The sequence below is a fragment of the Nicotiana tomentosiformis genome, chromosome 10 (genome assembly GCF_000390325.3).
Source record: "Nicotiana tomentosiformis chromosome 10, ASM39032v3, whole genome shotgun sequence".
Classification (NCBI taxonomy): domain Eukaryota; kingdom Viridiplantae; phylum Streptophyta; class Magnoliopsida; order Solanales; family Solanaceae; genus Nicotiana; species Nicotiana tomentosiformis.
This window is the reverse complement of record NC_090821.1, coordinates 44830797-44857050: the sequence shown is the minus strand read 5'-3', so window position 1 is coordinate 44857050 and position 26254 is coordinate 44830797. Positions and strand designations below refer to the sequence as shown.

Here is a 26254-nt window from a genome sequence, read left to right as displayed (position 1 = left end):
CCAAACTCCCAATTAAAAACGACACATAATTCCCATTTTTTTAAGCACAACATAATATAGATTTACCATAAGCAGTGGAGTGTTCTCTTAAGTTCACTCTACACAACACGAGAGCATGACTTTTTCTCTTCTTTTTCTTTTTTTTCTTTTTTTCAAATACTTTTAACAATTCCTTATGCATGGACCTCACATACATTCAAGATGATGCACCTATTTCCACTTTTCCATGGTTCCACTCAAAACCAAGCCCTACTGGTTAGGCTCAGTCAATTCTGCCATCCTTTGGAAACTTCTCCAAGACTTACCCAAAACAAAGAAAAATCTACTCTAGAAAGTATTTGGTTCAAAATATTACGACCATGGTAAATAACCAAACAAGAAACCCATAGAAATACAAGTCAAGAAGTTATCCTAGAAAAGATAAAACGAATCTTTTTGGTTTTTTTCTACATATTTAAAAAGAACTATTTACAGCCCCCCACCCCCACACTTAAATAGTGGAATGTCCCATGACACAAATTAAAATATAATGGTGAAGGAAACTCCCCTGTGTGGGTCAATCTATGTCTGAGACCGTGCCAGGGTCCATGTGACACACCCGGGTAAGTGCTCGCAACCATGCCATGATCTTCTGCACGAACCTTTTAGATTTTCCCGCAAGTGACTCCACTCGAGTACTTAGCTCATCCAAAGAAGTTCACAATTCAGCTATCTCCTGTTCCAAAGCTGACATTCGCACCTCAGATGAACTACCTGATGGTGTGCCCGTAAATTGCTCGCACGGTTCACTAGCACCAACATCCTCCATATGTACCTATCTCTCCTCAACAAGTCTGTCGGAATCCTCACTCTCACTTTTTTTCAACAATGACAGTCTCCTTCCTAGTGATTTATCAACCCGAAATTTCTTCTCACGCTTTACCTTCCCATCAATTGCCTTATTTTTTGGTACTCTTGCCTTATGGCACAAATACGTGACTAAGGACGGTAAAAAGAAGCCATACATTTGCATCGGTGTTTGAATTGCCATATCATCCCGATTAACCTTGGCTGCATCAAAATCATGTTCATTAATCAAACATCATATAAAAGTTTCCCTAAGACCATTTACCTTAGTCTTATTCCTTGAAGGCATAAGGCAATTGTAGATGATGTGCCGCCAACACTTTCCTTCCATGGTCAGTGAATTGAAATGGAATTTGTGATCCCGAATCAACCACACCACCTCATTTCATGGTACACAGATAGTCTCGAAGATCATCGCCTATGGATACAGTTCTCTGTTATGTATCATAAAGAGGTTGTCTTCGAACACTTGGTCAACATACTCCAGCAAGTTGTATGCCTGTTGGATGGCTTCTCACGAGAAGTCTACATTTTTCTTCCTCACCATACAAACATAATCCTCCTTCTCAGGGCATTCACATAGAATCCCATAACTAGAGATAGATTATCTTCATCCGGTTCTTCGAAGAACACCTCAAACCTCTGGTAGACTAATTCACTATGCACTTTAGGGCACTCATTGAGGAGGGAAACTATGTCAATTCCCCATTCTGGCACGAGCTTCTTATCCACATTTCTACGGTAACGCTCTTGAGAATCTCAGGAGACAAACTTATTTTGATCATAGGGCCGAGGAGGTTCAGTGGTGCTTGTTCTAGAAGTACCCATACCATTTGACTTTGACGTGCCCGCTTTCTTCCCAATGGAAGTGCTCGAGTTATACCTTTTCTTTGAAGTGTCCATTCACACCTACACAACCCAAACAAACATCAGTGATTGCACACATACACATAGTCATGATGGGGCTACTCAGACTTCACCCCATATAGAGTCATCAAATATGCATTCTAAATATCCTTCCCATGTCACCAAATTCCATTGTCATTACAAATCTCACCTATTACAAGTTCAACACTCGAATTCGAGGTGAAATTTCCTCCGGTGACTAACTATTGGTAATAGCACACATAAAAAAATACACAAACTCCGGTGCTGCATTAATTCAAACACATGTCATGCACACTTTCCCTTGCCCATCATAACTATATTAAATAACCCTATATTTACTGCTATAACAATCCATTCAAGTGCATCACACACCAATATACACATAAACTTCCACAATCCCCAATTGAAACTTGTACTTCAAACATAGATTGACAACATGGAGAGAAAAGCAGCCATACTTGAGAGTCAGCAATGGTGCATAAGGCCTTGACTAGTGGCGAAAAAGAAAAGGTATGAAAAGGGGGAGAAGGCGAGAGAGAAGGGGGAAGATTTGGAGAATGGAATTGAAAAGAAGGGGAGTGCGGTTAGGTTTGGGGCTAGATGAGGCAGAGGGGTTAGGGTTTAGTGTGGTTTAGTTTGGGTGGGTTTTGAAACAAAAAGAAAAAAATTGGCTAACTAATAAAAGAGGAAATATACTTACCTGGGAGTGCGGTCGGGTCAGATCGTGCACTACCGTGCACCCATGGCAGACAGACTGGGATATACGTGCACTCAGATACATGCGTAGGGCTTCTCGTGCATGGACGCGCACGTTCAATTTATTCAACCTTCGATTTTTGCGTGCTCATATGCGCGCTTTCCCTTCTAAGTGCGCTACAACGCCATATACAAATGCGTAAAGGGCACAATTGCATACTCAAATTGCCCATCCATTCACATATACGTCTCTGCAACTTCAGAAATTCTCACTACACAATTAATCTCTACTCCTCACAAAATTGAACATAATCAACCTAACATTACACTACAAAAAACAAACTTGAAAAGGGATTAGAGATAGTTTTGAGTTATAATCGTCAGCTTGACTCTATCGGGCACATTCATTTGATTATGATGCTAGAGGATTGCTTAGCAAATCTCCCAACAAAATAAGGTTTTAACCTATGCCCGTTTACTTTGAAGCTCTCTGTTCCATCCATGTTTCGTATCTCAATCACCCCATATGGCGATATGTGTTTTATCACATGTGGTCCCGTCCATATTGATTTGAATTTTTCAAGGAATAATCCAAGTCTGCTATTTTATAGCAGGACCTTTTCCCCTTCATGAAATTCATTTATCTTAATCAGACGATCATGCTATTTCTTCGTCTTTCCCTTGAAAATTCGCGCATTTTCATTCGCATCCAATCTGACTTCATCCAGCTCATTTATCTGCGAAAATCTGTGTTCTCCTGCAAGACAAAGATTAAGTAATTTAATTGCCCAATAAGCCTTATGCTCTATCTCCATAGGTTGATGACACTATTTTTTATACACTAACTTGAAGGGTAAAGTCCATATGGTTGTTTTGAACGCTGTTCTATACGTCCATAGAGCTTCATCTAACTTTACTGACTAATTCTTATGTGAGGCACTAACCGTTTTTCAGAATTCGTTTAAGTTCACGGTTAGCTACTTCTACTTACACACTAGTCTGTGCGTGGTATGCGATTCCTATTTTATGAGTCACCCCATACTTAGACAACAATGTTGCAAACTGTTTATTGACAAAGTGTGACCCATTGTCACTAGTAATGACTCGAGGTATCCCAAAATGGGTAAATATATTCTTTCACAATAATTTACACACCACACGAGCATCATTAGTCCTAGTAGGGATTGCTTCGACCCATTTAGTTACGTAGTCAATGGATACTAGGATACATTCACATGAGTGAAAAGATGGGAACATACCCATAAAGTCAATGCTCAAAACGTCAAAGATGTCATATACCAAAATAGAGTTCAGAGGCATCTCATCCCTCTTGCTAATGTTACATATCCTCTAGCACTTATCATATGCAACTACATATACCCTTGCATCTTTCTACAAGGATGGCCAGTAGAACCCAACTTCCATGACTTCTGTTGCTGTTTGATTTCCTCCATAATTCCCTCTAGCTACTCCGTAATGATAATGGGACAATATGTTCTCAGTTTTCCCTTCCAGTACACATCTCTGGATCATGCTATATGCACACAATTTAAACAAAAAAGGTTCATTTTAAAATTAGTTTTTTACCTCGCTTTGCAGCTTTCTCTTCTGGTCTAAGGACAAATCATGAGGCAACCACCCACTAGCCAAAAAGTTGGCTATATCAGAATACCATGGCAGTCTTTCCGAGACCGCTGTAATGGAAAAACTCTGCTCATTTGGGAACTCTTCCGTTTTTTCCACAATTTTGACGGGTGGTCTCTCCAGTCGAGACAAATGATCAGCCACTTGATTTTTCGTGCCTTTTCTGTCCTTGATCTCAAGGTCGAACTCTTGCATCAATAACAACCACCACATTAAACGTGGTTTCAACTCGTTCTTACTCAGCAAATACTTTAATGCTGAGTGATTAGTATGCACGATTACCTTGCTTTCCACTAGGTATGATCTAAACTTGTCGAAAGTAGAGACCGCTGCAAAGAAATCTTTTTCTATGGTAGCATAGTTTACCTGAGCATAATTCAAAGTCCGACTCACGTAGTAGATGGTCCCGAACATTTTGTATCTTCTTTGTTTCACTGGCATCACACATGATTTCAAAGGGTTCACTCTAATCGGGGTTCACTATTATGGTAGCACTCACTAATTTTTCCTTGATCAACTCGAATGCTCTGAGGCTCTCTACACTAAACACAAACTTCACATCTTGGGCTAGTAATGTGGTTAAGGGCTTGGTAATGCTAGAAAAATTCTTAATGAACCTTTTATATAACCCAACGTGCCCTAAAAAACTTCTAATACTCTTCACTGAAGTTGGTGGTGGGAGTTTCACAATCACATCAACTTTAGCTCCATCGACTTTGATACCTTCTGATGTCACCTTGTGACATAGAAACATTCCCTCCTTGACCATGAAGTGACACTTTTTCCTGTTGAGTACCAGGTGAGTGTCTTCACAACGTTTCAACATAAGCTCCAAATTCTTTTAGCACTCGTCAAAGTCCTCGCCAAATAGAGTGAAGTCATCCATGAACACCTCCAAGCATTTCCCATTCCAATTTGATAAAATGGATATCATGCATCTTTGAAATGTAGCCGGTGCATTGCAAAGACCAAAGAGGCATCCTTCAGTATGCAAAGATTCCCGACGGGCAAGTGAACGTGGTTTTCTTGACATACTCAGGAGCAATGGGTATCTAATTGTACCCTGAGTAACCATATAAGAAACAGTAACATCCACGCCCTGTCACCTTTTCAAGCATCTGATCAATGAAAGGGAGTAGAAAGTGATCATTTCTTGTTGCATCATTCAATCTTCTGTAATCTATACACATTCTCTATCCAGTGACGGCTCTAGTAAGAATTAATCCATTGTCCTCATTTTTCACTACCGCCAGCCCCTTTTTTGGGTATAACTTGCACTGGGCTGATCCATGGGCTATCGGAGATGGAAAATATTATACCAGCATCCAACAGTTTGAGTATCTCCTTCTGCACCACTTCTTCTAGATTTTTATTTAACCCGTGTTAGGATTGCACTACAGGCTTGCTACCTTCCTCCAACAAGATTTTATCCATGCAAATGGCCGGACTAATTCTCTGAATATCGGCTATGCTCCAGGCGATTACTTTTTTATACTTCCACAACAACTTAACCAATATGTGTTCCTGTTGACCTGTTAAATAAGCAGAAACAATCACAAAAAATTATCAGTCTCAAGGAAGGTATATTTCAAGTGGGTTGGGAGTACTTTTAATTCCAGACTAGGATTAGTCATTTCTTTCTTGAACTCCTCCTCATCTACCACTTGCTTTTCTTTGTTTGATGTTTTCAATACGTATAACACTAACGTTCCTTCCAAAAATTTATACATTTGAGCATATGCGGGATAAGCCGAGCATAACGTCTGATGAGATTCATTGCCCTCACGTGCAGCTCATTGTGTAAGGAGTCATACACATATTCTCCAAAGATTGAAGGTCAACACAGATCAGATCCGGGATTACAATAGCTATATCATTCCTTGTGAAAGAATAAAAGGGGATACCGTCGGAGAAATATATTTGGTACTAACATTGAACCCATAAACTTCATAGTAACCTTCCAGGTCTTGGACATGGAGATATCTTACAATTTCCTCTTTGGAAGGTCGTGGATCTATGCTGCTAGAGCTATCCCCTTCACAATTAATTAAATGGTCAAATTTGAACACGATAACCAAGATATTTTCGTGCATAGGGAAGATGAACAATCGATTTACAAGGATCCGTCAATCCCGTGTATCAAGGAAAGGGAAGGTAGTGAGTCTATCGTCTACCAGGCTTTTCAAATAGGGATCACCAATAGGTGCAACGAGGGGACCCCATTGCTTGAGCCCTGCCTGCCTGTAACATCTGTTATGGTAGCCACTCAAATGCTGAAGAATGGGTATAAACTTGGGAAAGGACTGGGGGCATCCTTGTAGGGCATTACTGATCCCATTGTGGCATTCGAAAAGAAAGATACTTTCAGACTAGGCTTCTAGCCCACGCCAGCCGATGAGCAGTGTGCCAAAGATCGTAAAGAGAATGGTTGGGTCCTCTCAAAGCCCATCCAACACATTTTAAATTTCTTCGTCAAGTCAATATATTACAAAGAGTAAGTAGTCTTCATATTTGAAGAGATCGATGAGATATGCCAATATCTGAAGGAAATGCTTCGCGAGTCCAACATGGTCCAAATCGGCGAAGGCCCTAGCCGTGCTGAGGTGCATTACATGGGCCCAGACTTCGAGCTAAAAAATTGGGAGGCTACCCCTTTCCCTGTCAGAAGGGAGTCCCGATAGTCTGTTTTGCCGTCCTTTCTACATTTGAATTATTTCAGGGTGTAATACATATGTTTTTAATTTATCACCTTATTTTCTAGTGTATGCCCTTCTATCTTTTAATTGAATGAAATTAAATCAAAATTTCGTAGTCGATGACTGTCTCTTTCTTTTCCCGATTTTGTTATTTTCTTATATTCTTTTCAGTTCTGTGAATGCAGACTTTATTAACATAACATGCTCGCAGAATTCATGCCAAAATCCTAAAACACCTCTAACTTCGAAATAATGAATCAAGAAGAAGAATACGATGAAGATATGGCATTTGGGGAAATAAATAGAGAATTAGAACAATATGAGAATAAGCCAACGCCAAATCCAAATGAAATCGAGTCAATTAATCTTGAAAGTTCAGAAGAGGTCAAAGAAATAAAGATAAGCATCCATGCTGACCAGGAAACTAGGGACACCCTAATTAAACTTTTGTTTCAGTTCAAAGATGTGTTCGCGTGATCTTATGATGACATGGCAGAGTTGAGCGTTGATTTGTTAGTACATAAACTTCCTACCTACCCCGGTTTTCCACCAGTCCAACAAAAGCAGAGAAAGTTTAAAATAGATATGAGCGACAGGATAAACGAAGAGATCACAAAACAGTTAAAAGATAATGTGATCCGAGTTGTCCGTTACACTACATGGTTGGCCAATATAATGCAGTACTAAAGAAAGACCGAAAAAACCACAGTCTGTGTTGATTGCATAGATTCAAACAAAGTGAGTCCCAAAGATAATTTCCCCTTACAAAATACCCACATCCTCGTCGATAATTATGAAAAACATGAGATATAGTATTTCATGGATTGTTATGCTGGATATCACCAAAATTTAACGGATGAGGAGGACGCCAAAAATGTTTCCTTTACCACACCCTTGGGCACATATTGTTATAGGATTATAACATTCAGTTTAAAGAACGCAAGGGCAACTTATATGAGAGCCATGACTATTATCTTACATGATATGATGCATTAGGATATCGAGGTGTACGTGGATGATGTGATCAGCAATTGAAAAACTCAAGAAGATCATGTGTCAGATTTGAGAAAATTCTTTGAAAGGTTGCGAAGGTATGACCTTAAGTTAAATTCCTCTAAATGCGTATTTGGGGTTCCATTTGGGAAACTTCTGGGGTTCATAGTCAGTAGGAGAGGTATTGAGTTGGATCCATCAAAGATAAAATCCATCTAAGATTTGACACCTCCTAAGAGCAAGAAAGTCATCATGAGCCTACTTGGAAAACTGAACTACATTAGTATGTTCATTGCTTAACTTAAAACTACTTGTGAATCCATCTTTAAGTTGTTAAAGAAAAACGCAGCTATTATATGGACCGATGAGTGTTAAGAAGAATTTGACACCGTTTGTGCTAGTCCCACGAAAACCAGGAAGACCTTTGTTTTTATACTTGACAGTCTTGGAAAATTCTTTCGGATGTGTCTTCGGGAAACATGATGTAACCGGGAAGAGAGAATAAGAAATTTACTACTTGAATAAGAAGTTCATCAGTTATGAGGTTAAGTATACTCTGTTGGAGAGACCTGTTGTGCCCTGACTTGGGTCACTCAAAAGCTAAGGCATTACCTTTTGGCTTACCCACTTACCTCCTCTCCCGAATAGACCCCCTGAAATACATCTTCCAGAAGCCTATGCCAACTGGTAGACTGGCTAAGTTGCAAATATTGCTTACTGAAGTTGACATAGTTAATGTCACCTGCACTACAATGAAGGAACAAGCATTAGCGGATCATTTGGCAGAGAACCTAGTTGATAACGAATACCAGCCTTTGAATACCTTTTCGGATGAGAAAGTAAATTCAGTTGAAGTGGTCACAGGAAACAGTAACGCCTTGAAAATGTTTTTTAATGGAGCAGCAAATGCAAAAAGCATACGGATTGGGGAAATTCTTATTTCACCTGCCAGACAATACTACCATGCCATGGCACGCCTTCTGTTCTTCTACACCAATAACCCTGCTGAATACGAAACTTGTATCATGGTGTTGAACATGGAAATCGATATGGGTGTGCAAGAGTTATTGATTATGGGAGACTCCGATTTGCTTATTCGGCAAGCCCAAGGTGAACGAGAAACTCAAGATATCAAACTCATCCCATACAGATAGCACGTGGAGGACCTTAGCAAACGGTTCAAGTTCGTGGAATTCTGGTACATTCCCCGATTTCACAATGAGTTAACGGATAAATTAGCTACTATAGCTTCAATGATCCATTGCCCGGGTAACACACACATAGACCTGTTAGAAATATAAGTTTGGGAAAGACATGGTTATTGCAATATGATTGAGATAGAACTAGATGGCAAACCTTGGTATCATGACATTAAACACTTCTTAGAAATAAAAGAGTATCCGAAACAGGCAAATGGATATCAAAAGAGAACCATCAGATGACTTGCCAATGATTTCTTTTTGGGTGGGAAAATCCTATCCAAAGAAATATTCGAGTAGCCTAAAGGATCATGAATGAAGTTCATTCCGGAGTGTGTGGACCCTATATGAACGACTACATTCTTGCAAAAAAAAATACTCCGAGCTAGATATTACTGGATGACCAAGGAATAGGATTATTTTTTAGTTTTGTCTGTAAATGCCATCAATGTTAGATACATAGTAATTTGATTCACTTGCCACCGTCTGAGTTGCACCCCATGTCTTCTCCTTGGCTATTCGTTGCATGGGGCATGGATGTCACTGGACCTATCAAACCAAAAGCTTCAAATGATCATAGATTTATTCTGGTCATCATTGATTATTTCACAAGTGGAGGCGATTACTCTCAAAGCCGTCACCAAGAAAGCAGTTGTGGACTTTATATGCTCCAACATTATTTGCCACTTTAGTATTCCAAAGACCATCATTACGGATAAAGCTGCCAATTTGAATAGCCATTTGGCAAGAGAGGTATGTGATCAATTCAAAATCATGCATCAAAATTCTATCCCTTATCGACCAATAAATTTCTTGATGCTGCAAACAATAACATAAAGAATATCTTAGAAAAATGGCCCAAGGTTCCAGACAATGGCATGAAAAGCTGCCTTTCGCACTCTTGGGATACCGAACCACTGTGCGCACTTTAGTTGGATCAACCCCATACTTGTTGGTTTACGAATGAGAAGCTTTAATACTAGCAGAAATTTAAATTCCCTCCCGTCGAATTATTGTTGAAGTAGAGATTAAGGATGGCGAATGGGTAATAACCCGTTTGGAACAATTGACATTGATTGATGAAAAGCGACTAACCGCAGTTTCTCACGGGTATTTGTACCAACAAAGAATGACCCGCGCCTATAACAGGAAAGTGCGGCCCAACCAATTTGAAGTGGGGCAACTAGTTTTAAAATACATTCTTCCACATCAGGAAGAAGCTAAAGAAAAATTTGCCCCAAATTGGCAAGGTCCGTGTATCGTCAAAAGAGTCCTTCCAAAAGGAGCTTTGTATCTTGGGGACATAGAAGTAATGACCCAGTTACAACTATCAATGAAGACGTGGTCAAAAGGTAATATCTTTGAAATGTTCTTTAGCATAAGGCGTTCTCAGGTTGGGATGATGAAAGCTTTTATTCCTGCTACCGAAACACTATCACCCTTGCTTAAACCCTTTTTAGTTTTGTTCACCTTTTCTTTTCCACCTCTCTTTGGAACCAGCATATTCTCTAAAAAAAGGAAAAGCAAAACAAAAATAAAAAACAAAGTGTTCATGATAATTGAACTACGTTCGACCTGATTCCAAAAGGATACGTAGATAGCCCCACCTTGGGGTTCGGTCCCAGCAAACAAAAAATTCACATTCCCCCAAAGATTAAAACTAGGGCATTCCGAAAGTATCCAAAGTTGTAATTCAATCCATATCATTTTGTCTAAAACCCTTTCAAGACCTTTCTGACTAATCACTAAGAGCGTCTAAGATTAAGAAGATCACAAGTATTGGACCTTGCATTTTTAAGATCAAGAGAAATAAAAAGAGAAAGTCTTATCGGTGAAACCCTCACGGGCACTATAAGGCGATGTTGAGTCGAGAAATAAAAATGAATCTTATTGGTGAAAACTCGCAAATGGCACTATGTGGTGACGAAAAATAGAGAAATGGGAGAGGTCTGTTAGTGAAAACCCACAAAGGGCACTGCTGACCAAAAGAGAGCTCACACTGCCATGACATCAACTCATTTCAGAACAAGGTTTCTCAGTTTCAAGATAGAGGTTGTGATGAATATCTGAGACAGTTCACACTGATCATGCATCCAATCCAAGAAGCATGTCATGTTCATTGAAATCTGCTCATACTTCCAGATAAGTCCGTCTCTCCATTCTGCCGAAAAGGATACCTCTTGTTTAAATTCTTTCTTTTCTTGACATTCACTTCAAGTTTTGTAATCAAAGCTTTTTCATTGAGTTCCTTTCGGTCTAAATTCATGCCAAAATCAAGGCAGAGAAATGATGGAAAAATTGATTACTAGGCTCTCAGTTAAGTCAAGATAATTTATTCGAAGCACTTAGCATTAGGCATCGAGTCATCTATGACTGGCCATGATTGGCAGATGCCCTGGAAACAAAAATCTCCAGGGAAAGAAGTTAAGTAAAATGTCCTCAAAAGCAAAAGGTGAAATTAAAAGCTTAAGATTTACCATAAATGAGCCGAATTGGCTATGAACCATCAAATCAGAAGTTTGAGAAGTAAAAGTCTCATAGAACTGGAAAATAAAGTTGGCAACCAAAAGCAACCAATTTCGTTTAGATCAGAATCCGAGCAAAAGGACAAGCCAAAGCAAGATGCCAAAGAACTCAAGGCAACAAACCAACCACCATTCTGAACTAACAAATTGTTCTCTGTTGAAAAATAGAAAATTGCACAATGCAAGGAAATAACTCTGCAAGAAGCAAGCACCATCAAAAGTAAAATAGCATTAAGCTAAAAATAGATTCACAAAATCAAACATCCTCGAAAAAGGGAAGTCTTCTCAAATTTTCCACTCTTTTGTTCATCTCCCCTAGCTGCATTTTCCAAAATTGGGTACACCATTTCCTAGTTGACGATATTTAAGATAAAAGGATACACTATTCCCTAGTCGCATGCTATCATAGGGTACACCATTCCCCAATTATATTTTCCATCATAGGGTACACCATTCCCTAGTTGTATTTTTCAGCATATGGTACACCATTCCCTAGTTGATGGTATTTAAGACGAAAGGGTACACCATTTTCTAGTCACATGTTAGCATAGGATGGTAAGCACTCTCCACTTCCAACTAAGAGGTTGTGAGTTCGAGTCACCCCAAGAGCAAGGTGGGGAGTTCTTGGAGGGAAGGATGCCGATGGTCTATTGGAAACAACCTCTCTACCCCAGGGTAGGGGTAAGGTCTGCGTACACACTACCCTCCCCAGACCCCACTAGTGGGATTATACTGGGTTCTTGTTGTTGTTGTTGTTGTTGTATGTTAGCATAGGATACACTATTCCGTAGCTGTATTTTCCAGCATAGGGAACACTATTCTCTAATTGATGATATTTAAGATGAAAGGGTACACTAATCCCTAGTCGTATGTTAGCATAGAGTATACCATTCTCTAGCTGCATTTTCCAACATACGATACACCATTCCCTAGTTGATGATATTTAAAAGGGAAGGGTACACCATTTCCTTGTCGCGTGTTAGCATAGGGTATACCATTCCCTAGCTGCATTTTCCAACATATGTTACATCAATCCCTAGTTGATGATATTTAAGATGAAAGAGTATACCATTCCCTAGTCGCATGATATCATATGGTACACCATTCCCTAGCTACATTTTCCAACATAGGGTACACCATTCCCTAGCTATATTTTCCAACATAGGGTACACCATTCCCTAATTGATGATATGTAAGACCAAAGAGTACACCATTCCCTAGTCGCATGTTAAGCATATGGTATACTATCCCTAGCTGTATCTTTCAAGCATAGGGTACACTATTCCCTAGTTGATGATATTTAAGACAAAAAGGTACCCCATATCTTAGCTGTATTTCTCAACGTACGGTACTTCAACCCTTAATTAAGGTGTCATTGGGATTTAAGGGTACACCATTCCTAAAGAATCATGATTCCCGAGGGTACACCATTCCCAATATTTTCTTGCTTTCAATAAAAGATATAGTTTAGGATTTGTTCGCAATAACTCACGATATTTTTCTAGTGAAAACTGGGGCAAAACAATTTTGTTTGTTTATTCGTCTTTGGTGTCGTTTAAGATTTTACCTCAAGGCACGGAGTTTGAGATAGTCAAATAAAAAGCACACCCAGTCCGGATCAAAAGAAAGAAACAAGTTCAAACTGCAAGAACGAATGGAAGATGGCATGGATTGCTCAAAAGAATGACTAGTTTCACAAGCATTACATCCTCCATTTTGATCAAGTAAGAAGCATACAAGAGTGACCTAACACCTGCAGCTACAGGGCATCAAGAATCAAGTTATGGTTTGCAGGAAGAACAAGTCAAGACTCAAGACAAGGCTTTTAGAAGACTTATAGATAGGAATCTTGTAACTCCTAGTTGATAGGCATGTTAAATTTCTTTTGATTTTGGTGTAATAAAGAGTTTAGCAAAACAGTAACAGCAACAACAACAAAAGTAAATCCTAGCTCTTTAGTAGTCCTAGCTACCAAAACTTCCAGAACTACACTGACCTAATTTTATTATAGCCAAGGATATGTAGGCAACCTCGAAAGCAAAGTTCAGTCAACTTTTTAAAAATGTTTCACATGGAGTATCAAGCGGGAAAAAATTAATCACAATGCTCACTTTTTCTTTGCCCAAAAATACTTCATGTTCTCGAGCAAAGAGGGATAGTTGTGAGCAGATACGTTTTGCCCTATTTAAAGTTACCTCTAAAAATACTTCATATTAGTCTTTTAATTCTTTTAAGTTTTATAGAATTTTTAGGAATTTTTATTTATTGTTGCATTTAATTATATTTTTACATTTTTTTGTATTTTTAAAAGCATAATTAGGTACATTGTTAATCATAAAAATAATAAAAAATACATTTGTCTTCTATCTTTTGCATTTTAGAACTTTTTAGTTGCATAATTAATTCGTTTAACAAGATAATTTTCAATTTTAATAGTTGATTATTATATAAGTAGCTAGGTAGGCTAATTGTGCAAAATAAGATTTGATTAAAATGTTAATTAAAATGGCTAATGGTGAAAATTGAAAGGGAAAAAGAGATGGGGACTGGTGGTCATTGAAATCGGATTGGGACAACCTTTTTTTGGCCCATTCTTTGCAATGAAAGCCCCGCCCCTACCCAATTTGCGACACGGTCCAGACCCCTTTTATTTTAGAGCTCCAAAATGGCGTAGTTCAAGGCTAAAACTATGTCGTTTTGCCAATCAGCCTCTTTTAAACAAAACAAATGTCCAAGATCACATTTTTACTGAAATCCAATCCTATCCCTTCTCTCCTCCGCCCCAATTTAGAATTCAAGATGGCCAGATATTGTTTTGCCGCCCTCCGCCTCTCCACTAGTGGCTCCGCACTTCTCTGCCGCTAGAAACCTCCAAACTATCCCATTTATGACCAGATAATCACCGTCCCCTTCTCATTCCCAATCCATAACCGGCTTTCCTAGAAAACCCCTCAATCTTGTCAATTAGTAGGCTAGGAATTGAAACCTTAGATCCCTCGCCCCATTTCAATTTCGTCCCTGATAAGTGGGGAGTTTGACTACTTATTAGCACATTTATGCTTTTATTTTAGTCCGAAAGTATTGATTTATGTTCCCGAAACTAATAAAATTATGCAAATTACAGGAATGTTGGAATTTTGGTCTCCTATGATGATATCCGACTAAAAAAGAGTGTTACGAATCACAAGGCAATAAAGGGCAGAGATGCAAAGAAGTACGGACATCAGAATTCCATCTGCGGCCATAAACCAAGCTAAAGAACCCAACATGATTTTGACAAATGTGCAGACCACACATGAATTGTGCTGCCGCAAAACAGGGTCTGCACTGACAAATAATTCCTAGTTCAGAGAGTATGCAGAAGATCAAGTTCAGACACCTTGCTGAAGTATGGACCGCACAAGAATTGTGCGGCCGCAGAAGATACTTTGCAGCTGCAATCCAAAAATATGCGGCTGCAGAATCCCATCTCTTGCCAACTGAAGAATTCTGTGGATCACACATGGAATCGTGCGGCCGCAGAACGTCCCGAGGGAAATTTTGTCAGCGAATTTTGGCCCACTATAAATAGACGAGTTTCACAATTTTAGGTTAAGTTTCGAAGTTTAAAGAAGCTGTAGCCATTACCTTTTGCCATTTTAGGTAGTTTGTGATTACTTTAGTGTTTAAACATTATATTTTATTATTTTAATCTTTGATTATGAGTTTAATTAGCTTTTCTTCTTTATTTTCTTCAATTCGCATAACGAGTAGCTAGATTCTTACTAGGGTTGTGACCCAACCCTAGTGTGTAAACGTTATGGGTTTTTAATTTAATGCTTGTTTATGATTGAGTGTTGATTATTTAGCTTAGTTCATGCTTTAATTTTAGAATTAATGGTTGCAAACATTGATTCATACTTTTTTGACTTAGTCTCTACTTGAGAAAGAGGGACATAGTCAAGGATAACTTGGCTAACAAGAAATTGGACTAATTGAGAGATTGGTTAGCCTAATTAAAGGGTTCAAACTAGAGATAGTATGAACCCGACTAGAGCTCATATCAACTATTTTGGTTGATACCTATTTGGACTTGAGAAAGCTAAATTGGGCAAAATCACTCTTTGACCGATAGGTGATATAGAGTAGAGAGCCTAATACACTCCAATCAACAAAACAAGTATTAACGTCTTTATCCCATTAGGCGAACACCTAGGTTATGGTAATATCCCTAAGCTTTTTAATTATTTGGAAAAAACCAAAAATATTCGTTCATTTCTAGAATATTTTCCTTAGCTCATGATTATTAGAGTAATAGTAGAAGTAGAAATCAAAACTTTGTTGTGGAAGTGCAAATTTAGTTAGTCCATTCACTCTCATCAAGTGTATACTCCTAACTCCCCTTATAACTCCTTGTGGATTCGATCCCGACTCATAGTTGGATAATTTATATTGTATACGATCGTATCATATCTCTTATCGAGGTGTGTTGTGGACGTCATCAATTTTTGGTGCCGTTGCGGGGGAGTTAAAACGATGTTAGCTATATATTTGGGTTTGTTTTTGAAATATCTTCTTTTTCTTCCGTGTTACTAACTTGTGTGAGAAATCGTAGGTACAACCATGGTGAACAATGAGCTCGAAAATTTGCCTTTGGGGGATTTGGATTCGGAGGATGAGCAAGTAGAGGAGGTACGTCATGATCCACAAGCCAATAGAAGAGGCCGAATACCTTATGACAATGTGCTCGTTCCACCCCCACCTCCACCACGAGTGGCTCCACACCGGATATTACACAATGAAGGATATTCTAGTACAATAGTCCCTCCTCGTATTAGGGCGGGCAACTTCTAATTCACCAATGTGATGCTCACTTTGTTTGAGAAACGATGTTTCTTCAGTGGTGCTCCAACTCAAAATGCGTACAAACATTTGAAGAGGATTGTGGATACTTGTTAGGGGAGCAACAAACGAATGTCTTCGAGGATACATTGAGGCTAAGGTTTTTTCCCTTCTTTCTATGGGGGAAAACTTTAGATTGATTGGAATGATTGCCGAACCATTCAATTCACACTTGGGATGAGTTGGCGGAAAAGTTCATTTCTAAGTTCTTCTCTCCGGGGCACATGGCTACACTCCGAGATGAGATTTTGGCATTCAAGCAAGAGCTGAATGAACCACTACACGAGATATGGGAACTCTATAGAACAATGGTCAAGGAATGTCCCAACAACAATATTACAGAAAACATGATTCAACAAACCTTCTATCATGGGATTAACACAACCAACCAATGTGTAGTGAATCAACTTGCTGGTGGAAACTTCATGATTACGCTTTATGTGGAGGCATGTGAGATTTTGATGAGATGGCAGAAACTTCATCGGCTTGGCAATCTCGGGCCAATGTTCCACAAGGTGACCTAAATATGATCCACCTTCACAAAGAATTACAAGACCATGGGCAAGCCATTGCCGAATTGACAACCACCATGACTCAACTAGCAAAGGCCCAACTAAATCAAGTGCAAAATCCTAAGCAAGGCAATGCCAAGGAAGGAGTGAACATGATGGTGAACAAGAGAAGGACCAAGGGTCCACAAGTGTAAAATTGAGTGGAGAACTATATGCAAGAAGATGGTAGTTTTGAGCAAGATGATTCCTATAATGAACAAGAAGAGGAGGTGCAATATGTGAACCATTTTTCAAGGGCAAAGATACAATTTCCAAGGCCCAAACCAACAACAATGACTACCTCAAAACAATCGAGGCAATTGGAATTATAACAATCAAGGAAATTGGAGTGGTGGCAACAATCAAGGGAATTGGCATAACAACAACAATCAAGGAAATTGGAGTGGAAATAGTCAAGTAAATTGGGGTGGGGATGGGAGGGGAGGGGGGTTTAACAATCAAGGCGGATGGAACAACAATCAAGGCAACCGGGGATCGGGTTTTTAAAGTCCCCCGATGTACCAATAACCGAGCAACCCACCTCCTTATCCTTCCCATGGTTTAAGTTCTTCAAATAATCAGATGGGACAAATTGAAAATATGTTCAAACAAATGATGGAAAAGAATGCCGATTCGGATGCCTAACTTGCGTCACACAACACATCAATCTGCAACTTAGAATTTCAAATGGGGCAAATCTCTCAAGCATTAAATTCTCATCCTAAGGGAGCACTACCAAGTGACACGGTAGTAAACCCAAAGGGTGGAAATAACACGGTACATGTCATGGTCGTTACCACAAAAAGTTGAAGAGGTAGGAATGCACTCACCTTAAGTCAAAGGCAACTTGTTGATGATGATCAAGTGGTGCAAGAAGAGGAAACCCCGAACTATGTGGTGCAACCTAATGAGATAGTTCGGATTGATATTAATGATTGTGTGGAAGAGACTCAAGAGGAGGTGGACCCGTCTAGTGACCAAGAAGCGGTCAATGAATTTTGAAACTATCAAGGTCACTCATCAAGTGAGTGCAATTGTGCATTCAATGGCTCCTAAGTTAGAGGATCCCAGTGCTTTCACAATTCCTTGTAAATGATACTCTGAATCATAGAACTATAATGAAATATATGATCAACCAATATTTATCGAATTTGAAAAATAGTCAGAAGAAATGGTTCGAGCCTCTTATTTTGATTTCTCGAACCGAGAGATCCATGAATCGGGATCCTGATGCATATAGATACAAATGGTCCAATGGGAGCAAGAATTTCAAGGAACATTTGGAACAGTCCGTTTTGAAGCAGAAAAGCCGTTTTCAAGTAGTGTTCGATCGATTACGTATTAATCAATATTCGATTGATTGGTCTGAGGTTATCGACAACAAATATTTGTCTAAGACACTTCATTTCTTTTTGTCCAAATCACTTATTTTTTTTGTCCAAGTTGCTTTTCTTTTTGTCTAATTCACTTTCTTTTTTCTATGTGAGTTTCGAAAATATCCCCATTCATAGGTACATTGGAAGTGCTGAGTTTGCTAAAGCTCTTTGTTATCTTGGGGAAAGTATCAATTTGATGCACTATTTGATTTTCAAGACTTTGTAAATTGGGCAACCAAAACCCACCTCTATGAGATTGCAAATGGCGGATATTCGGGGGATAAGCCCCGCCTTTTGCATGCATAAGATAAAGTTGGAGGGTGGAGCCAAACCATCTATTGAACATCAAAGGAGACTCAATGAGGCTATGAAAGAAGTTGTCAAAAAGGATATTATCAAATTGTTGGATGCCAGGGTTGTCTACCCCATCTCCGATAGTTCATGGACTTCTTCGGTTCAATGTATCCCAAAGAACGGGGGCATGACGGTGGTCACCAATGACAAGAATGAGTTTATTCCTACAAGAATGGTGACCGGTTGAAGAGTGTGTATGGACTATCGCAAGCTCAACAAATTCACAAGGAAGGATCACGTTCCACTTCCTTTCTTAGAACAAATGCTCGATAGATTGACTGGCCGTGCTTTCTATTGCTTTCTTGATGGGTATTCGGGCTCCAACCAAATTCTTATTTCTCCGGAAGATCAAGAGAAAACAACCTTTACATGTCCCTATGGTACTTTCACCTTTAAGCGAATGCCATTTGGTTTGTGAAATGCACTGGTAATGTTTCAAAGGTGTATGATGGCTATTTTTACGGACATGGTAGAGGACTACCTTGAAGTTTTCATGGATGACTTCTTGGTGGTTGGAGATTCATTTGATGATTGTCTTGCAAATTTAGATAGAGTGTTGCCTAGATGTGAAGAAACAAATTTGGTGCTTAATTGGGAGAAATGCCATTTCATGGTCGAGGAAGGTATTGTCCTTGGGCACAAAATCTCAAAGAACGGAATTGAAGTTGACAAAGCAAAGATTGAGGTGATTTCTAAACTTCCACCTCCAACTTCGGTGAAGGGTGTGCGGAGTTTCTTAGGCCACACGGGTTTTTACCGGTGTTTCATCAAAGATTTCTCTAAGGTGGTGAACCGTTGTGCAAGCTTCTTGAGAAGGATGCTAAGTTTAACTTCAATTATGATAGCATGGGAGCTTTTGAATTGTTAAAGTTTCAAGTTGACAACTACTCCCATCATCACTGCTCCAAATTAGAGTATGCCTTTTGAACTCATGTGTGATGCAAGTGATATAGCATTTAGGGCTGTTTTGGGGAAACGAATCAACAAAAATTTTCATCCGGTATACTATGCTAGTAAGACCATAAATAGTGCCCAAGTCAACTATATTGTTACGGAGAATGATCTCCTTGCTATTGTGTTCGCAATTGAGAAGTTTTGCCCATACTTGATGGGTGCAAAAGTCATTGTCCACACGGATCATACAGAGCTTCATTATCTTATGAGCAAAAAGGACTCCAAATCTCGATTGATAAGATGGGCACTTTTGTTGCAAGAATTTGATATTGACATCCAAGATAGAAAATGTTGTGAAAACCAAGTGGCAAACCACTTGTCTCATTTGGAGGAGGAGGGGAGGCCGCATGATGGCCTTGAAATCAATGACTCCTTCCCCGATGAGCAACTCCTGGCAATTTCAATGAAAGAGGTGCCGTAGTTCACAGATCTAGCAAATTTTCTTGTGTGTGGAATCATTCCGGATGAGTTTTCTTCAAGCCAAAGGAAGAAGCTCATACGGGATTGTCAAGATTATTATTGGGATGAACCATGCCTTTTTTGGAGTTGTACAGATGGGGTGATTAGAAGATGTGTACTGGAAGAAGATCAAGGTGAAATTCTTGGGGCTTGCCATTCTTCTCCATATGGTGGAGCAAGATTGACGGCTAAATTGCTTAGTTGTGGGGTTCTATTGGCATACTATTTACAAGGATGCAAGTGAGTTAGTGAAAAGATGTGATGAATGTCAACGGGATAGTGGAATCTCAAAGAAGAATGAAATGCCTCTCACAACCATTTTAGAGATTGATATTTTTGATGTGTGGGGCATCGATTTCATGAGCCCTTTTGTGAGCTCTTGTGGAAACACCTACATCTTGGTCGCGGTTGATTATGTGTCCAAATGGGTTGAGGCTGTTGCTTTAACCAACAATGAGATTAGAAGTGTGGTGACTTTCTTGAAGAAGAATATTTTCACAATGTTTGGTACTCCACGTGCAATTATAAGCGATAGGGGGTCACATTTTTGCAACAAGGCTTTCGACACTTTACTTAGAAAGTATGGTGTCACTCACAATGTCACGACTTCTTATCACCCACAAGCTAGTGGGCAAGTGAAAGTCTCCAACTAGGAGATAAAGAGTATTTTTTCCAAAATGGTGAATGTTAATCGCACGGATTGGTCCAAGAAGCTTGATGACGTATTATGGGCTTACTAGATAGCTTACAAAACACCTATCAGGATGTCACCATACTATTTGGTGTTTGGGAAAACTTGTCATCTTTCGGTGGAACTAGAGCACAAGTCCATGTGGGCTCTAAAGAAGTTAAATCTTGATTGGGATGTGGCCGCTAATTTGAGGGTTTCACACTTGAATGAATTGGATGAGTTCCGGTACCATGCTTATGCAAGTTCGTCCTTGTACAAAGAAAAGATGAAATATCTTCATGACAAATATATTTGGAACAAAGAGGTCAAGGTGGCGATCTTGTATTGTTGTTTAACTCAAGGTTGAATATGTTTTCCGGGAAGCTAAAATCTAAATGGAGTGGTCCTTTTGAAATTGTGGGTGTAACATCTTTTGGTGCATTATACTTGAAGAACAAAAACAATGAAGTATTCCGAGTCAATGGTCATCGGGTGAAGCACTACTTGGAAAAAGTTGGAGATAGCCATGTCGTGGCGGTCATTCATTTCACTAGAGGGTATTTTACATCGTGCCGCGACGTTAAATCAGGCACTTCTTGGGAGGCAACCCATGTTTCTTTTCCTTTTTCTTTTGTAGTTAGGTGTTATTTTTGTTCTAACTTGATTTGAAGTATGCTTCAGGGCTGAGTGTGACTTACACAAATTGTGGACGAAAATATGGCTAAGTGTTCTAAGGAATACAGACCACAATTGATTTGTGCGAACCGCACATTTTTTGGTGCTATAGCAAAATAGAATTGCGGCCGCACATTTATTTTGTGGACCTCACAAGCGAGATGATGAAAATACCAACTCTCTAAAGTTTTTGCCTGTCAGTGCGGAGGTCGATCTGCGACTGCACATGAAAATATGGGGACCATATGTAAAAAGCTGAGATGAGGTCCCCAGGTAACAGAGTGCGGACCACACATGAAAATGTGCCGCCACACTCGTCCTTCTTCCCCTTAGCAAACAATTGGTATAAATAGAGGAACATGGCCATTTTTATGCTTTTCACTCTTTGAACAACAAATTTTCACTATGTTAAATTTTCTTGGAAATTTCATCTGTCCACACACACAACTAATTTGATCGTTCACTCATTACACTCATTTCATCTGGTATGCTTCAAATTTCATGTTACTTTTTGCTTTAGTTTAATTTGTAGATTTTTAGTTCTTTTTTTAGGCCATTTGTCATTAGGGTTCAATTGTGTGTCCATGTGGGGTAAATCTGAAATGGGTTAACTTGATACATGCTCTATGGAGACTGGGTTAGTATAATTCACTGTTTTTATAAGGTTTCCATGTCTAATTGTGCATGAAATTGAAAAACCTAGATAGAAAAGTTTGATCTGTATGTAAATTTTGAAATTTGCGTCCGCATTTGAATTTGTGTGGTCTGCAGATGTTGAATTTGGGGCAACTTAGTGAAGAAGAAATCTGCAGACGCAAGTTAAAATGTGTGGACCACAGAATTGCCATCACAGCCGTAGAATAGCACATTTACTGTCATCAGAGAGTCTTTACTTTGAGACTCTAATGTTCGGCCGCAAGTTTAGTTGTGCGGACGACAGAAATCCTGTTGTGGCCGCACATTATCTAATTTTCTATCATCAGAGAGTTAGCACTTTTGGGATTTATAGGTGCGGCCACAATTCAAATTGTGCGGACCACACTCCACTTCTGCGGATGCACAACAAAAATGTGTGGTCCGCAAGTTCCCATATGCGGCTGCAAAATGAAATTGTGCGGACTGCAAATCACTGTCCTTGCAAGCATGATCTAACTATACACCTCACTGTGTTCTTTGGTTTATCTTTTTCTTGCATGTCTCCTATGTATGTTTGAACATTAAATTGCAACTAACAATTTTCTTTGCTTGATACAGAAAATGGTTCGATCCAGAGGATGAGGCGACACTTCAAAAAGGAGAGGTGAACCTTCTCGGGGATGAGGCAAAAGTGCCTTTCCCCTTGGCCAACAATAAGGCAATAAAAAGGAAAGCACCAACAGGCAGAGGGAGAGGTACAGACATCTCCGAAACCAGCTCATATGTCCCATCTAGGGAAGTGTCAGAGGAAAACTCAGCCTTTGTTCAGGAGTAGCGGCCAGACAGTTGAGGCCGCAAGGGAGATACCAACTCAGGGACAAGCCGTCCTCATCTCATAGCACTTCCGAGGGATTAAAGAGTGCTAGTCAGGCTTCTGATCCATCGTCTACACCCATTCCTGAGGCACAGGATACGCCAGTTCATGATATCCCCGATGGTGGCAGAGGGGGAGATGCTACAACTGCCGGCTTTGAAAGATCAAAGAAGAAAGAGGTGTGGGAGGACCGCTATTTCAGCCTTGTTGCCTTTACCAACTTTCGTGTGTGGTGGCCAGTGAGGTCGCTAACTGTTGAGCGATAGTTTCACTGAAGGATTTGGAAAGGTACAACCCAGCCATTTCGAGATAGTTCAAGGAACGAAAGGGGTGGATGTGGTTCACCCAGAGTGTAGTGGATGCAAAAGAATACCTTGTCCGCGAATTCTATGCCAATGTGGCTCACATAAATAAAGGGACTAAGGTGACCAAAGTACGCAACCTTAAGGCGAGGTTTGATCAGCATACGCTAAACGCGGACTTAGGATTTGAGGATGTTGAGACGAAGGAGTATTTGGAGAAAGGTGCACTGGGGGATGAAGTCCGACCTTGGTTAGCTGAAATTCTAGCACCACCAGGGTCACCACCATGGATTGCAGCCAGGGTTCCCATTCAACGGAACACTTTGAGTTTTGAGGCAAAGGGGTGGCAGACATTTGTGTGTAGCAGGTTGGATCCGTGTCAGAATGAAAATCACCTTCCCATTCCTAGAGCAGTTCTTGTTGCTTCTATTATGGCCGGGTACCTAATCAATGTGGGTGCCGTGATGTCGGCCAACATCTCAGTGATCGCACGGCAGGATTAATTATCCTACCCGTATACCAACACTATTATAGAATATATTACCGATGCGAAGGTATAGCCAAGGGATTTTAACACAAAGGTGAAGCCGAAGAAGACTTTTACTTGGTACTCACTGATGGATGCGAGCAACCCGAAGAAGAAAGTTCAGCCTCCTACCACGACAGGCCAGTCTGATGAGCCAATAGTGGTAGCTCCTGAGACAGTTGATGTTCCATCCACTTTGGCTGAGCCTTGCTCCTGTGCCTCCGCCATTATCCACAGCTACTACAACTTCCCCTAGAGTTACTCAAAAACCCATGCCCACTACACCTCCATTTGCACTGTGAGTCTCCAAGACATTGGCGAGTCTCAACAACTAGATGCAGACAGTTACTGTAAAGCTATTTGACTTTTCCAGTACTGCTGCAGTACAGTCCACCTCACAGGCATCACAGGTTCCTTCTGACATCGAGGAGACATTGAAGAAGATTCTGGAGAATCAGAAGACTATCATAGACACCTTGGTATAGCACGGGTCAGTGATCGAAGTTGGGAAAGGAAGTGAAGAAGATGAGGAAGTCCCAGGTGAGAAAGAAATCAGTAGACAAGCTCTGGAGGGAGGTGACCAGGATTGCTACAGTCGGAGATCTCCTCTTTGATATGTCTCTTGACCCACACCATTTCGCCCTAAATCCTTCAGCACCATCAGCATTGGTGGCACCAGCTGGCCAGTCGGATGAGCCGGACCTTGCTGTCGACACTGTTGAGGCAGTGTGTGAGATGTTCGCCAACCCAGTCACACCTAGAGTCGAGGATGATGAAATCCAGTTGGCTAATCCGGAGGGCGATGACATTGCTGGGGATACAGAGATGTCCAAGGAGCCATAGGCAGTTTTCTTCACCCTTTCCTCTTTTACTCTTTTTTTGCTAAGCATTGAGGAGAATACTTACTTTTATTCGGGGGGGGGTGGAGTTTATTTGACACATTTAGTACACTTTGATACATTTGGACTGTAATAATTTGATGATACTTTTTCTTTTTCTCTTATTTGTATTTAACTATCTTCTCTCTCTCTCTCTCTCTCTCTCTTACTATGTATATTCATTCTATCTTTAGTAGTTTTGCTCATTAGCTTCTTTATCTTTGTTTTTGCTCATTTGCTTCTTTATCTTTGTTTTTGCTTATTTATCTTTTCCATATTAGTTCTTGTTTTGTTAAGTAGCTTCTTTTTATGTTTTAGTAGATAATAAGCCTTTGGTTTTCTTAACGCCACAATTCTTTCCAAAGGTAGTTGTTGTGTGAACCAGGTGATTCATCCTAATGATGGATGGCGTGACAACCTTCTTAAGGGAATGAGTCCGTTTATGTGTTTATGTAATAATAGTAGTAGTAAAGAATAAAAAGACCTAATCAAGTCATGGTCGAAGAGTACCGTGCTTCAATTGGTACCAACACACTTAACTACGTGCTTATGGTTAAAGACATTGGTAATCATCAAGTCGTTTAATTGGACCGTATTAATCTTTAAACTTGAATGTGGTCATTGTAGGCTCTCGACTCTATCCTCTTTTACAATCTAGTTGCGCGAGGGATGAACTAAATTATTGCTAGTCCAAGTATCCGTGCGAATGGTCTAGAACTTGCCCCAAATATGTTTCAAGGCGAAATCCTAAGCTTTGATTGGTTTGAGAAGTGATTGTAGGCTCTCCTTGGCCTGTTTGAGTTTTCTATTGCCAACCAATGTCGTTATCCCTAGTCAACCCCTTTGAGCCTCTAGCCTTTCTCATTTGATAACAATGTTATAATCCTTGACCCATTTTGTCGTGACCCTTTCTTGGCACCCGAACTTTCCTTAACACTCTTGTGAAATAAATGGATTAAAACATAAGTTTAGGGGAGAGATGAGAAATTTGAAAAAGGTATCAAGGCACAAAAAGAGAAAAGAATTGATATCTATGAAAGAGTAGGCAAGAAAAGAAAAGAACAAAAAGCAAAATGCAAAAAGTGAATAAGTGAAGGGTTGATGGATTCAAAATGAGGTAATGAAACCCAAATATTGAGAAATCAAAAAGGGAGAAAAAGAATAAAATGATCAAGAAAGAGTGATATTAAGTCTCTCTAGTCCCCAATGAAAATAAAGTGCCTCTAAGAATTGGCAATTGTGAGCCGAGAAATGAAAGATGGAGTGCTTAAGTAAAGGTGTAACCACATACCCATATGGTACCCTACCATAATCCAAAAGCATTCATTACATCCCGAAAGAAGGCCTACTTGATTTCAAACTGCGTGAGCTTACATTAGTGGCGATCTACATGAGGGGAAGCCTATGGTACTTGAAGCCGTACTTGTGACATTCTCTTGTGAGAAATGAGTGAGTCATTCATGAATCTTCGGATTGAGTAATAATTTCTTAAGTGAGCTTGGAAAATGAAAAGGAGAGGAGGAAGAGTTTGGAGTCCACCATGGCCTACATGATAGAACTAGATTCCTTGATGAGTAAAGTCAATTCTTAAAGCTCAAATGTCACATTAGAACTATACGTGCATGAATATT

At 39.8% G+C, this 26254-nt stretch overlaps 2 protein-coding genes across 2 annotated transcripts; one reads left to right on the top strand and one right to left on the bottom strand.

Annotated features, from left to right (window-relative positions):
• Nucleotides 1–3092: 3092 nt before the first annotated feature.
• LOC138900102 (uncharacterized) lies at nucleotides 3093–4488 on the bottom strand. Its single transcript, XM_070186809.1, has 4 exons — nucleotides 4018–4488; nucleotides 3845–3954; nucleotides 3690–3763; nucleotides 3093–3187 (listed from the first exon to the last, which is right to left on the bottom strand). Exons 1-4 carry the CDS (start codon nucleotides 4486–4488, stop codon nucleotides 3093–3095), a joined length of 750 nt encoding a protein of 249 aa, XP_070042910.1.
• Nucleotides 4489–8440: 3952 nt separating this feature from the next.
• On the top strand, nucleotides 8441–8917 carry LOC138900101 (uncharacterized). The gene has a single exon (XM_070186808.1). The coding sequence runs from the start codon at nucleotides 8441–8443 to the stop codon at nucleotides 8915–8917; it is 477 nt and encodes a 158-aa protein (XP_070042909.1).
• Nucleotides 8918–26254: the final 17337 nt, after the last annotated feature.